General features: G+C 37.8%; 1 protein-coding gene across 5 annotated transcripts in view; it reads right to left on the bottom strand.

The window, feature by feature from the left end:
• FARS2 (phenylalanyl-tRNA synthetase 2, mitochondrial) overlaps positions 1-13,332 on the bottom strand; it is a 236,713-nt gene that overhangs the window by 166,701 nt on the left and 56,680 nt on the right. For all 5 annotated transcript variants that reach the window (XR_010721854.1, XM_066187614.1, XM_066187627.1 and 2 more), the window contains exons 3-4: positions 9,271-9,906; positions 97-256 (exon numbers count right to left, since the gene is read on the bottom strand). Coding sequence is in view for 4 of the 5 variants with exons in the window: in XM_066187614.1 (XP_066043711.1) it covers positions 97-256; positions 9,271-9,888 (778 nt within the window). In the remaining variant the exon portion in view is untranslated. The remainder of the gene's footprint in view (positions 1-96; positions 257-9,270; positions 9,907-13,332) is intronic.

Genomic DNA, 13,332 nt, shown 5'->3' with positions numbered 1-13,332 from the left:
CTAAGCTTCCTGTCTGTGTTACACAGCAAAATGTTTCTCAAAAGCCCAAATGACCACAGCCATGAGCAATCTGGGGGAAAAGGTGCAAGAACCTACCGTCACCAAAGATGTGAGTCATGAGCTTTGTGAGCACTTGCTTCAGGTTGAACTCCACCAGCCTCACTGCCTCCATGGTGTGACACTCCTGCTTGTGTGCAGTGCGGTGGCCTTGCTCAAACAGCTGCAAACCTTCACCATCTTTAATGCTGGAGAACAGCTAGAACAAAACCACAAAAACAATGTGTTTTACATCAGTGACCTCCTGAACGAAAATAAAGGAGGAAGTTTCATTGACTTAAGTGGGAATCTTACCTGCTAAGTCTGCACTGTAAAAAACAAAGACTGTGACTTTATACAAGTTCTATTCACTAAATACAGAGATGAATCACCATAAGAACAAAAATAACCAAATAATTAAATCTGGTTTATTTCTGTACTATATCTTCAAATAATACTATTAGCTATAGGAAAATAATAATTTACAAAATAAGCATCTCACTTTTTGTGATTCAGTTACTTTGAAAGTTAACATGCAGAACAAAGTAGGCTGACAGTGTATGTAAATTACACCCCAAAAACTACAAAACACAATGAACACAATGGCATTTATTAGAACTTCAACTCTTTTAGTACTTGAATGATGTAAAAAAATACCAAAACAAAAAAGAAACAAACAAACAAAAAAAACACCCAAACAAAACCAAAAAGAACCAAACCCAACCAACCAACCTAACCAAACCAACCAACCACAAAACACAACAAAAACAAAACGAAAAAAAACCCCAAATAACAACAACAACAAAAAGAAAAAACAAAAAACTAAAGCAGGCTGTTTTACACTTTAGAGAGTATTTTTGTTGGAAATCCTTACAGCTGTACAAAACCCCCATATTTGGGGTGAAGTATGGAGGGCAGGGAAAGCCAGTTGTTAAAAGTGTTTCTAGTGCCCTTTCCTACCCCTCCTCCTCTACCTTACCCTAGTCAATCAAGCACACACAGAGGGAAAAAACATGCACTGAGATTTATTCCCATTAAGCTTCCCAGCATAAATAGCTCTTACTCAGGAGATGACACGAATAGTGTGTAACCTTAACAACTCATGGATGCCCATAGAAGTTTTTTTAACTGCAGTTTGATGCCTTCAGAGGACTAAATGCTCTAAACAAAAAGTTCAAGTGAATCTCTGGTAGTCCACAAATGCTAGATACAATTAATTAGGACTAGTTTTAAGCACATTTCCTACAGACACAATGAATGAAAAGCCTAAGTTTAGATAGCAGGCAAACTAGGACCACAGTGAATTGAAGGAATACAAAAAAAAATATATCCGGTACCATTTAACTTTTAGCTAACCACAAGGAGATTGCTGGCAGATTGAGAAAACACTTCTCTGGTTTATCTCCTTAGTGTGCGGCAGAAAATACTAAATTAAAAAGGGAAAGTATAAATACCAAATAAAATTATTCTCCACCAGTCTATCAAAAATGCCTTTACTCACCAAAAGGCAGCAGCTTGACAAACAAAGCATCACACTTTATAAATAACAGTTTCTTTATTCAAGCCCCCCTTCTTACTGACATTATTCCTATGTCGACTGGAACAAGCAGATAATACCCACCCTACAGCTAATTTGCTGTCAGCAAGGCAGATTGGTCATCCAGCATGTGGTTTTGAAAGCCAGGGGAATTCAGAGGCCAGCATTAGCCTAGGGAGGATAATTGTCTTAGGCTCACCAGGTGGCCAGAGGAGAGACACGGGCTCCCTCACAGAGGAACACAGAGTGGCTAAATTAGGTTCCTGCTCTGAACCACCCTATACAGGTAGCTATTTTTTCTACCGACTGACTCACTCACTCAGCCAGAAACACCCTTCAGGCAACAGAGATGTTCCCTCTTTGTACCAGAATACACTGTATTTACACATTAGAAGGTACATTTGTTATTTTACCGATCGGCAGTATGTTTTAGGACATGAAACTCTCTTTGTCCTTTTTCCCTTCACTCCTCCCTTCAGCTTAAGACTGGCTTCTCAGACCACTGCAAAGAACAGACAGTCTGGACACTAGCCTTTAAAACACAGCATATGTATCAACAAGTGCATAGAAATACTTTTCCTACTGTTGTATTATTTCTGAAATATTGGTATCACAATTACAGTCTTAAGCAAAATTCTATTTCAGTGGTTTACATCAGATTTGGAAACATGCAAGAACCATTAAATACACTGAATCATAATCCAGCCCTGTCACCTGCCTGAGCCCTAATCCTGCCAAACCAGTCATATACACTATCTCCTTCTCCAAGCCAGGACAACAGTCCATGCAGCAGTGTACTGAGCCAGGCTGGGAGGTGACTCCAGATGGGTGGTAACTCAGCAGAAGGCAAGAAACTGAGGGATGTGAAAATGGTCAAGTTCAGCTTGGTAATCAAGTATAAGCATACTAGCAGCACCAAGAGATGAGCTGGCACGTGGAGCAGGGCTGGGTCACTTTGGGCACAGACATGACTCTAGTCCAGTTCAGACAGGTTCTGAAAACACAGCCATAGGAAAGTCCCTGAAACAGGCAAGACAACAGCCCCCCTTACAGTCAGGCACCGAGAGGCACTTTGGTATTCTCCACAGAGGCTCCATCAGCTGCAGATGGGATTATACTGAGAAAAAAAGAGATACCTTACAGTTGTATTAATATTTATTCCCAACTTTCCATTCACTGATGTTGCTATGTCAATACGAGCAGCTTTAAACCAATACACCAAATTCACTATTACAATGATTGAACTGTGCTAAGTACATGTCTTGGATTAGAAACACTTCAACATTTCTGTATACATAAAGTCAGCAAAGTCAAAGCTTGAATAAAATGAAGAATCACGAACAGTCACTCCTTTTTGATGTCAATTTTTCTGAAGCACATATCTGAGCCAATGGAGGAAAAAAACCCCTAACATCTTGCATAAAACACTGACACATCCAAGAAGACCTTTTCACATACATTCATTCTTTCAGTGCAGACTAAAGCAGCATGCACTATCTTATTGTATTGAATACAATCAGTCACTACTACAAGCAGGAAAGAAATTTCCTGTAGTCATAAATCGAGTAACTACGTGTCTGTCTAGTGTAAGGACAAGAAGATTTTTCTTTGAGTGAAGGTGTGCAAAACATTGAATATTATATCACCATGAAGAACACTTACCAGGACTTATCAGCATATCTCACTGATCCTGCATTACAAAGGAGAAGGCAGAAAGGAATTGAAGTGACCTAACCATGTGGCATGAAGTTTACTCACAGTTTAGCTCATAATTAAAAAAAAAAAAAAAAAAAAAAAAAAAAAAAAAAAAAAAAAAAGATAACACGTAATGGCAAGAAGACTGAGTTTTAACTGGACAAGTAAAAATGGAGCTGTGGTCCTTCAAAATCACATTCCAGTATTTCTCAGCCTGGCATGAAGGGCAGAAGTAACATCTGTGATTTAAAGAAAGACCCCAACATTTCCTCAGTCACTTGACAGACGTTTTAGCCTCACATCCCTACATTATCCATACGTTTAGTAGTCAAAATTAAGTGCCTCTTTCAGGATGGCATTCAATGTAAGTTTCAGATCAGAGAGATCTGTAACTATATCCTGTCTTTCCACAGTTGTGTATTCCTCCTGCCCCTCATGCATACACCAGTGATTAAGATAATGAATAAATCATGTTCATGTACTTACACTCAAAAGGCAAAGCAGCATTTAAGATTATCTCTGTATGAGGATCTGCACATGACTACACCCAGCCTTGCCACACCAAATACATTTTGTCTCACTGGCCCTAATAAATATCTCTAAAAATGAACCAACAGCTGCACTCTGAATCCACTTACGAAGAGCAAGCCCTTTCCACAACATTTTAAATGTACTATGGAGCTGAAGACTCAACCAATGGATCAAGAATGATGAAGATGATGCCACCAATAGATCTAACCTCTGTTGTTTCTTGGGAGTGGAGGGCTGGGTTGTTTTGGGGTTTTTAACCTAATCAAAGTGTTTTTGTAAGAAAAAGGAAAACAATAAAGATGCTTTTAAACCAGAATGAAAAAGTTACACTGCTACACAGATACCTGATATAATGAGACATCTATGATAGACTTCTGTTTCTGTAGCAGTAGAAATTCCTTTACTTTTAAGTACCTTAGACTTCCCAAATATACTTGTGGAGACTTTGCTCTTTTTTTCCTGCACAACTTAAATATTGCATTGAATAGATTTAACTGCTTTATTCTGAAAAGCTTTCTTGGTTTGTTTGGGTTTTTTTTAGCTGGACAACAAGTATAACAAAGTCTGAAAAAAATATGAAGTCTTTGCAGTACAAGATGCACCACCAGTTTTCAAACTTTCTAGACCATGGATCACTATGAAAATCTAACAGACCTTCGGATGCCCTTCACTGTCAAATTTTTGACTAAAAATAACAAAGAATACAATTTGGATCCTCTGATCAGTGAAGACCTATTTATTACAGAATGAGTTATACACCACAACTTGGAAAACACTGAATAATACAATGTTCACAGCTTGGATTAATACCAGAGAAAGTGAAATCAGTTCCAACTAAACTAGTCAGTTTATTGCAACCACTCAGTTCAACTGCAGCTTCAGGAATAACTTCAACTCTGAATATTCTAGCAAAGTAATGCTGCTGTTCCTTTTTTTTCACCAAGGTGGATCTAGTTCAAGTGCCTCTGCTCCTGTACTGCCCTCACTGCTCCCTGTGAGAAGGAGGGTCGTCTCTCAGGCTTCTGGGGACCAAAGCTTTGCTCACAACCCTATCCAGAAGTTCTAGAGGGCTAAGAAGGTACCTTTTCTTGGTCATTTAAGCCTTTTAAAATATTTGTTCCTTGGTGCCCAGCTAAACACTGCTATTATGACTCCCACTCATACTCACAAGCATATTGTAAAAGCTCCAAATCACTCCATAAAATAGGTTGATCCCTGGAACACTATAAATGGATTTAAATTCCTTTACATATGAAGATTTTTTAAAAGGGCCAAAAGAAAGGAAGGAGCTTTTCTTTGATACAATGTCAGAGCAAAACCACAGTGTCCAAAGCTGCAGTAATATATAGAATTTTGAAGATGTCAAATCTAAAGACATGAGTTTTCCAAGGGGAAACCCAGCATGGCACTTGATTCCAAAAAACTCCAAAACTGCAGATGAGTGGTCAATCAGGAGTTCACACCATCCCAAACCACAAGGGAAAGGATAAAAGCAACATCTTTTTCTTTTTAACAATACACCAGGAATATTGTCAAGGTACTCGAGTATGGGAAGATGAGGAAAGGAATATGTATTTAGATGAAAATGAGAAAAACCAACTAATTTTCTATTACCTAGAACAAGAGTCCTTACATTTTAGGATATAAACACTAGAAACTAATATATGGTCTTTTTTTAAATTATATATAGTGCTTTGGAGGAGCAATCCTTTATTTGTAACTAGAATATTTAGCCTTTTTCCCTTGCATCCTAACAAAAAAAGTTTCCATTTCCACCATAAGCACTTCAGTGGAGAATAAAGATGAATCCCTACTACTTCTAGGACAAACGAGCCTGATGAGAACACCAGTTTTTCATCTAAACAACCTTGTATTGGCCTCCACTGGAACAAGGTTACTAAATTAGAGGAGCAATTCCTGTGTTTTAGCATCTGTCCCCCTTAAAATTTATGTATATTTCAGTACAGACTATAAAACACTGTATGAAGTCTCCTTCAAATGTGTAAACAATTTTGTTATCAACTGAAAGCTGTTCATTGACTGCCATTGGGTTTATATTGGCTCCCTCTTCTGGCTGACATGCACGAAGTGCAGTTTAGTTGAATTTTTTTTTCTCTTTTCCATAAATTATGGAACTGCACCAAAGGCAACGGCATAGCATGGAAATAACTTCTCTTATAATCCACCCAGGAAAACTGGCCAGTTCAAATCTGACTACAGCAGTATCAAAATTACCAATCCAAAGCACTATCTAAAAGAAAAAAAAGCCATACAACAGAAGGAAAACAAAAAATCCAAACACCAATTAGAAGAAAAACAAGAATGTAGGAGGAATTGAATACCAAAGAGTATCGTTTGGTATTCAAGGGCAAAACTACTGTTTAAGAAGAACGGTTCACTTTATGTTCAGAATTCTGAAGTAGATTTGGGAAACTATTTTTGGTTCTGGTTTTATTTAAATTAGTCACTTTTCACTGTTCTTCTATTACATTCTGATAATAATCACCTAAAATACTTTTAAATATATTGAAAACATGTCTAAATGTATTTTCAGATGTTCTTTGGTAGCAGTTCAAGGACATTTTTTAAAAGTTTATGAGAAATTTAGGCATGAATTATTCTAACTTTCAGCAATGAGTTAGTTTGGGAGATGGGAATCTCTTTAATACTTTAATATTTGCCCTCACACTAAGCTGCAGAAACGCATCAGTCACCTGCCCATCTTTGAATTACAGATTACTTTTCTCTTAAAAAAATAATCAACTAACCATTATGAAAAAACGTAGTCAAAAAAGAAAACAACTCCAGAAATATCTCAGAAAAAATACTGTAAAATTGCCAAAGTTAGTTTGTTTTTCCAGATCTTACTTCAACATACTGATTTTAACTTTGATATAAAGAATTATGCTGAAAGGCTTCCATCACAGGACAGGAGTTTTAACCTAGTCATGACTACGGAGTTTGGGATTTGTAAAGGAGACTCAGTTTTGTACATCGCCTACATCTTTTGTATCCTACCTAAAATTTCAGCTGAGAATAAACTGACATTTCCCCCACACCTCCTAAACTGAGATCAAACATCAAATTCCTCTAAATTCATGTTCTTATAAAATCACTGTAGGTTTTTGTCTTTCTTCTCACATCTTCTTAGGTGTGTGGTAACTTACACTGAGAAGACAACAAATGATAAATGTAAAAACCAAAAGAAAAAACTAGAGCAGCAAACTGACAACAGCACCTAAAATTAATGTATTGGCCATAACATGAAATGTACCCAGGGCTTGTAGCTAAGAGCTAACAGTTTTTCCCTTGGTTCCAAAGATTCTGATCCTTGGTACTTGTGCAAATTTCCTCTCATCAGAGACTGTAGCCTGGCTAGGAATGAAAAGTCTGAGACGAGGGTAACAGGCCCTGACAGTCACACGTTTCTGCTCAGTGGGTTACAGCTTAAACTTGAGTATAAATAAATGAATATCAGAGTATTTCTCTCATGTAGTATTACCTCTATTTAGTCTTTGCTCCGCTCAGACGGTTCCTTCTGGAATTATTTAAATGTGGATTATTCTGAATAGACAACCAGAATACAAAACACAGAAACAGTCCCCAGTGAAGTTTCAGAATTACATATTCATTTTTTTCCACAAGGCTCTTGTGATTATGACTGCAAAAAGGGATATATATTGAAACATGAACTGAAGCAAAAAAGGATGCATCAGATCATGCTCAGGTTCATAATTTTTGCACATTGCCCAATAAACAACACTTTACATATTGTACACCACACCACTATTCTTTCTTCATCAGTACAGAAAGCTCTGCAGTAACATTTCAATCATATTCTTGGGGAAAAAATAAGAAGGGAAAAAGAAACAATCTCCAATTCAATGAATTAGATTGTTAAGAATTGTATAGTTCTAGATAGAATCCTCTTTCAGTGAAAACATTTCTGTAACACTGTTCCCAGTTATTCAAATCCTATTATTCCTATTATTAAATTTGTAGAGTAGAAAGAAATAGTCTATCATCAGGACCAACATTTCTTGAAGGATATATTCATTAACAAGTATTTCAATGATCAATCACATGCGAGGTTGCAGGAATTTCACCCTGCAAGAATATTGATGTTATAATTTTGTGGCAGAAAAAACCATTTCCATCCAAATGACTGAACTTCTACTCAGGTAAAAAAAAAAAGTTGTGAAGAGCAAAAATGGTTAAGAAATGGTAGTTTCTTAATATAGTATTGTTACCAGATACCCTGATTGTATTCCTAAATAGGCCTATGTGAAAAGAACAGCAAACAAATGAGGCTGGATGGGTCTGCAATATTTCCATTTTGTGGTTACCGAAGAAGCAGCTGCAGGCTGGATTCAGCAGCACACGGCTCCCAGGACACCTGCAGAGGCAGGTATGTGTTCACAGTGGAACAAGCAGCGGCTGCACGGGGTGGGAAAGGGCAGCGCAGGCAGCATGAGCCCCTTCCATCATGGAGAAAAGCAGTGCTTTATGATTACCTTAGTTTTCCCTCAGGCATCCAAAGGCATCAGGCTTCTCTGCCAAGCTCCTGTCACCCGTTGGCAAGCAGATTAAGAACGGTCTACATCTCAGTATTATTAGAATAAGCTAGTTTTAGTTATAGAACTGTGAATTTGGCAGTATTGCTACAAGCATACACAAATTATACAAATCAATTACTATTTGGAAAACAAACTGGCTTATATTTACCACTGATCAATGATACAGCAGAGTACTTAATGACACCCAGGCACTTGCAGAACATGCAAGCTGTGCCAACAAAACATATAAACTTAAGAGTCTTGGACATCAACCTGGAGCTCTTTAGCTGATGCCTCTGGACTCTGATGGGTTGACTGTGTGTGCACCACACATAACTATTGGCTGCAACAGATGAATCCTTCAATGCAGCTTTATGATGAGATGAAGAATGGAACAATTCCCTAGAAAATGACATTCATTTACAGAAGGTTGGCACTATTAAAAGAAAAAACGACAGTGAAAACTGTACTTTGGAAGTAGCTGTAACAACTCACATCCAATGAGTCCTTCAAGAATTGATTTGATAGAGGTTTTGGTAAAGTGATCTCACCAGAAGAGAGTTGTGACAGAAATAGAATTGAGTTGTGCAGATCATTAATGGAACAAGTTGTTTCATTTCAGATTATACTTCACTTTGCCAGATTTCAATGGTATTGTTTTTCCATTTCTTCTTATTTTGCTAGGAAATTTTATGGTTGTTTTCAAATTTAACACATTCCATCTACATTTTTCACAAATTAAAAATATCACTATACGATAAACCACTTGATCTTTATCATGGTGCAGCATAACACTGTTGCTGTAACATGCTTATGTGCGTGAACCTTGTTTATGCAGATGAAATTTGCTTGCAGCAAACACAAGACCAAGCAACTTACCCAAAGTGTCTTTCACCCCAGCTAGAGAATTCATACCTCATGGCAGGAGAAGAGGCGCACTCCCTCCATCTGATGGAAGACTGGGTAGTGGGTGTTATCAATCGTGTCCCGGCGGTAGACATCTCCCACCGCCAGAAAGGCATCCAGGCCAGAGTGTATCAAGTCCCACTGATGAGCTGATGTATGCGCTCTTAGCATGTGGTCACGATTCAAGTAATAGTTATCCTCTTTCCTTCTGCTGGCATGGTTTTGTGGAATAAGTAAACTGTCAAAATTCTGCTGGACTGTAACCACCGGAGAAAGACCATCATACACAGAAAAGAGCGGAGTCCCACGACGCCCTAGATAATGTTTGTAGAAGTGCTCCTTCACCTGCTCCTTGATTAGCCACAAAGGGTGATGTTTTCTGTTGTGCAAGTTCTTCCCCACCTTGGAAAGAATCTTCTCTGTGACGTTGCTGTAGTCATCTTGAGGATAAGATTTACCAAGCAGTTCCACAGTATTTGAGCAGGGTGCATTGGCACCAAAATCGGAAGGTACAGACTTGGATGAAGAATACCTTGAATGGGTGGGAATTCCTCTTCCCTTTACTTTTGGTGATAAAGCTGTTTTAGAATACTTAGCTACTCTCATGAATTTCCAGAGCATTGCCATTGTAAGCTATTTTATGATCTAGAGAAAGAAAAGAAATTAAAAATATTTGAGTTAGGAACTGCAATGTTGCTGCAGGAATTGCTATTATCTTAGGGATAGATAAATCCAAATATCTGCTTGATTAGTATGACAAAGTTCCCATTATTAAGGAGTCTTTTGAGTTCAGAGGACGGAAAATACTCTTGTGGTCAAATTCCAGCAAGGATATTTTATTCAGTTATTAGGCTTCTGCATGACTGCACCAGTATTAATGACTCTAGACCTAGCCTGAGCCCCATTCCAGATCATGCTCTTTAAAGATGAATAAACATCAGGCTTTTTGTGGAATAGTATTTTTCATCCAATTAAAACATGTGGCAATAACCAAATAATACTTAAGAGAAACTCAGAAACTTAACAGTGCCCTTCAGCAGTCATAACTTGCTTATAATAAGCAATTAACTTATTGCTGTATCATCTCCTCCATTAGCAGAAGCTGCAGAACATGTTCCACATCTACCTGATGCATGTGGCACGCACTACGCAATCATCACTAACACTTATTTAATGCCAGACAAAACCAGTTTAACCTTTCAAACTGCTGAACCACTGTGAAAAAACAGATGGCCAGACAAGTCATATATTTATATATAAACAGCTTATTAAATTCACATATGAGTATTGCACAAGATTTACAATAAAGACTCCATATAGTCAGAACCAATGTTAGGATTTTGCAGTGAGCACAAAACCCCTTTTTCCATATGTTCCCCAGGATGGCTGATTTCACAGCTTCCACTGCCATACAGGGGAGGCAGGTTTGTCATATACCAGGAAGGCAAAGTGATGAGATTCTTAAAGTTGTCTGAACAGAAGAACTCATTTCCCATCAAACGGCCATCTTTACACATCCTCCCTGTTCACAGACAGGCTTTGTGCTTCATGTGTACACAGCTGCATTCTCTGTAGAGTTCAAAGATAATTCCAAAACCAAAGAGTTTTGAGAGTGATGAACCTTTCAGTCACTCCACATGCATAAGCCCATTCTGAGACAAAACTTATTTGAAAATCTATAGTTTGGCTTCAGAAATACTAGCAAAGGTTCCAGTAAAATAATTAAGCATTAAAATTTGCTTATTATGGAATGGGAAAACAGAGGCATTAGAAGTTAAGTGACTGGGGAAAAGCATCTGCTACTAACAAACTGGCTTGTATTTCTCTATGAACCAAGAATTACAGGGCCTCAGGCTTTCTGAGTGAAAGAATTTTCTGTGAAAGTCATCTTAAAGACCTGGGGGATAAAAGGACATAAACGATAATACATGCACCACAGTCTTCAAGGGATACCTTTCAATCTTTAGTATTACAATATTTGGCTAGCTTTCCACAGGAACAGAAGGAAAACAGGTGTAAGTAACAAAATACACAAGGTGAGACTATTTTTCATACTCTCACAAAATATGTAGGCAAAGAGAACAGACATACTAGAATAGAGAGTCCCAGAAAAAAACAAATCTGTAAAAGGTAAAATCTGCAAAAGGAGCATGGTCACATTTGGCTTGCTTTCTTCTGGCTTATATCTAGAAGTTTTCCATAGGTCTGTTTCCTCAAGTAATTGTATCTCAATCAATCAAAATAAAGGCAAGCTGTGTAGACAGAAATTAAACCTGGTGGGGGAGAGTAAGATTACTGAATATTTGGTTTAATCCTTTTTCTGGTAGAATATCTTTAGAAATAAAGAACAGCTACAAATTTTATTTAGTGTTGAAACTTTCAAGAATGACAGCCTTTGGCAGGGGGGCAGTTAAGAGTTTACAAAACTATTTCACCAAATTAGCTCTTGATCATTACTGAGAATGTTCTTCAATAAATGAATTCACTCACACACCAAAAACCACTCTGATAGCGGCTAAGCAAGGGATAGTCTTACATTTTGAAAAGAGACTCAATTTTCCTGAAACATACGTTCTCCTTCATGGAAAGTGAGTTCTCATTTTCAAACAGCTGCTTGAAATACCCAGTCCTAGTCAGATAATGAATTCAGCTTTCCTTAAGTAAATATCACCATCTGCCCATACATTTATTTTTCTAAAAACTTCAATTCAAAACTTACACATAACCATAATGTAAAAAAAAAAACTCTCATAACTTTATTGTGATTCTTGTGATGTTTGCTGCTTTCTTAAATATCATTCCTCTGAGAATCAGACAACCAACCATATGAGAAGATTAACTTTCACATAAACAGCTTTGATGATTATAAATTTATGGAAAAAGAAATAAGAACGTGCTCCACAAGTATTGGGGGAGCACTCTTGTTTGTTTGTTTAAGACTCATTATTTTTAAGGGAGACTCCACTAAAACATCTTCAAGGGTTTACCTGATCATATTTGAGTATTTGTAATGAGGAACTCTGCTATCAGTTCCTGATAGTTCAGAAACACTCTTTTTGTTGAGCAAGTGATACATACTCCTCACAAACTTGCAAGGAGAAAAACCAACAGATGAACTTGTATCAGAGTTTTCATCCTAACAGTATGCCTGTGCCTTAAAAAGTTGAACAGCATTACTACCTGCATTATTATTCCAATCTGAAGTAAAATCTGAGCAGTAAATAATGTGAGCAGTAAGAAAAATTAGAGATTTTGATGAGTTATCCAATGTCTAAGTGCTGCAAACAACAGCAAGCACAAAATGTGCCCTTGACATGGTATCATACAGAGCTCCAGAAACTCTGAAGTCCTTCACCAACAACACTGCTGCTTCCCTCTCCCACCACAGTCACATATTCCTCTTTCAGAATCATGACAGAGAAATGGTATAGGACTCAGTTCAACTCAACTGGTGACAAGTTACATTTGGGCAGAGACAACACAGAGAAGAAAGTAAAATATGTTTACACTCTGCAGACTGTACACAAAATCTTCAAAGTAATGTTTACCGAGGCAGAGAGCAACACTGGAAAACAAAGACATCTCTTTACCTTTCTTTTAACAATAAAAACCTGGTGTTAAGAATACACTAATTACTTATGTTCGCTTATAATAAACAGACATTTATGCATTTATGTTGATTTCTGTCTACATTTATCCAAATGCCTGGAAAAGCAGTTTAAATGTATCATTTTATTCCTCTATTTCCACCATGCTTTTCATTTGGCAGGGAAACGAAACTGCTTTCTGTGCACACTGACAAAACCTGAATCCCTCAGCAAGGCCTGCCAGCCAGCTAACAAGAACAGCAAGCCAAACAGCAGCTGCAGGTCCTGTAGCTGAAAACAAAGACATAAATGAGAAATAGGCATTGAACAACCACCACTAGTATCTACAATCCAAAGATGGCAAAGCCCTCCACCAGCATCACCAGCGAGTCCTGTGTTCTGGGCTTGACAGTGGCTCGGGCTTGCAGCTGGGAGCCAACACAGGCCTTTGGATGCAGATGCAGGACTTTGGAAGCAGGCTGCT

Source organism: Chamaea fasciata, unplaced genomic scaffold (genome assembly GCF_029207755.1).
Source record: "Chamaea fasciata isolate MVZ Bird 193981 ecotype frontalis unplaced genomic scaffold, bChaFas1.0.hap1 SCAF_1, whole genome shotgun sequence".
Classification (NCBI taxonomy): Eukaryota; Metazoa; Chordata; class Aves; order Passeriformes; family Sylviidae; genus Chamaea; species Chamaea fasciata.
This window is presented reverse-complemented; position numbering and strand designations above follow the sequence as displayed.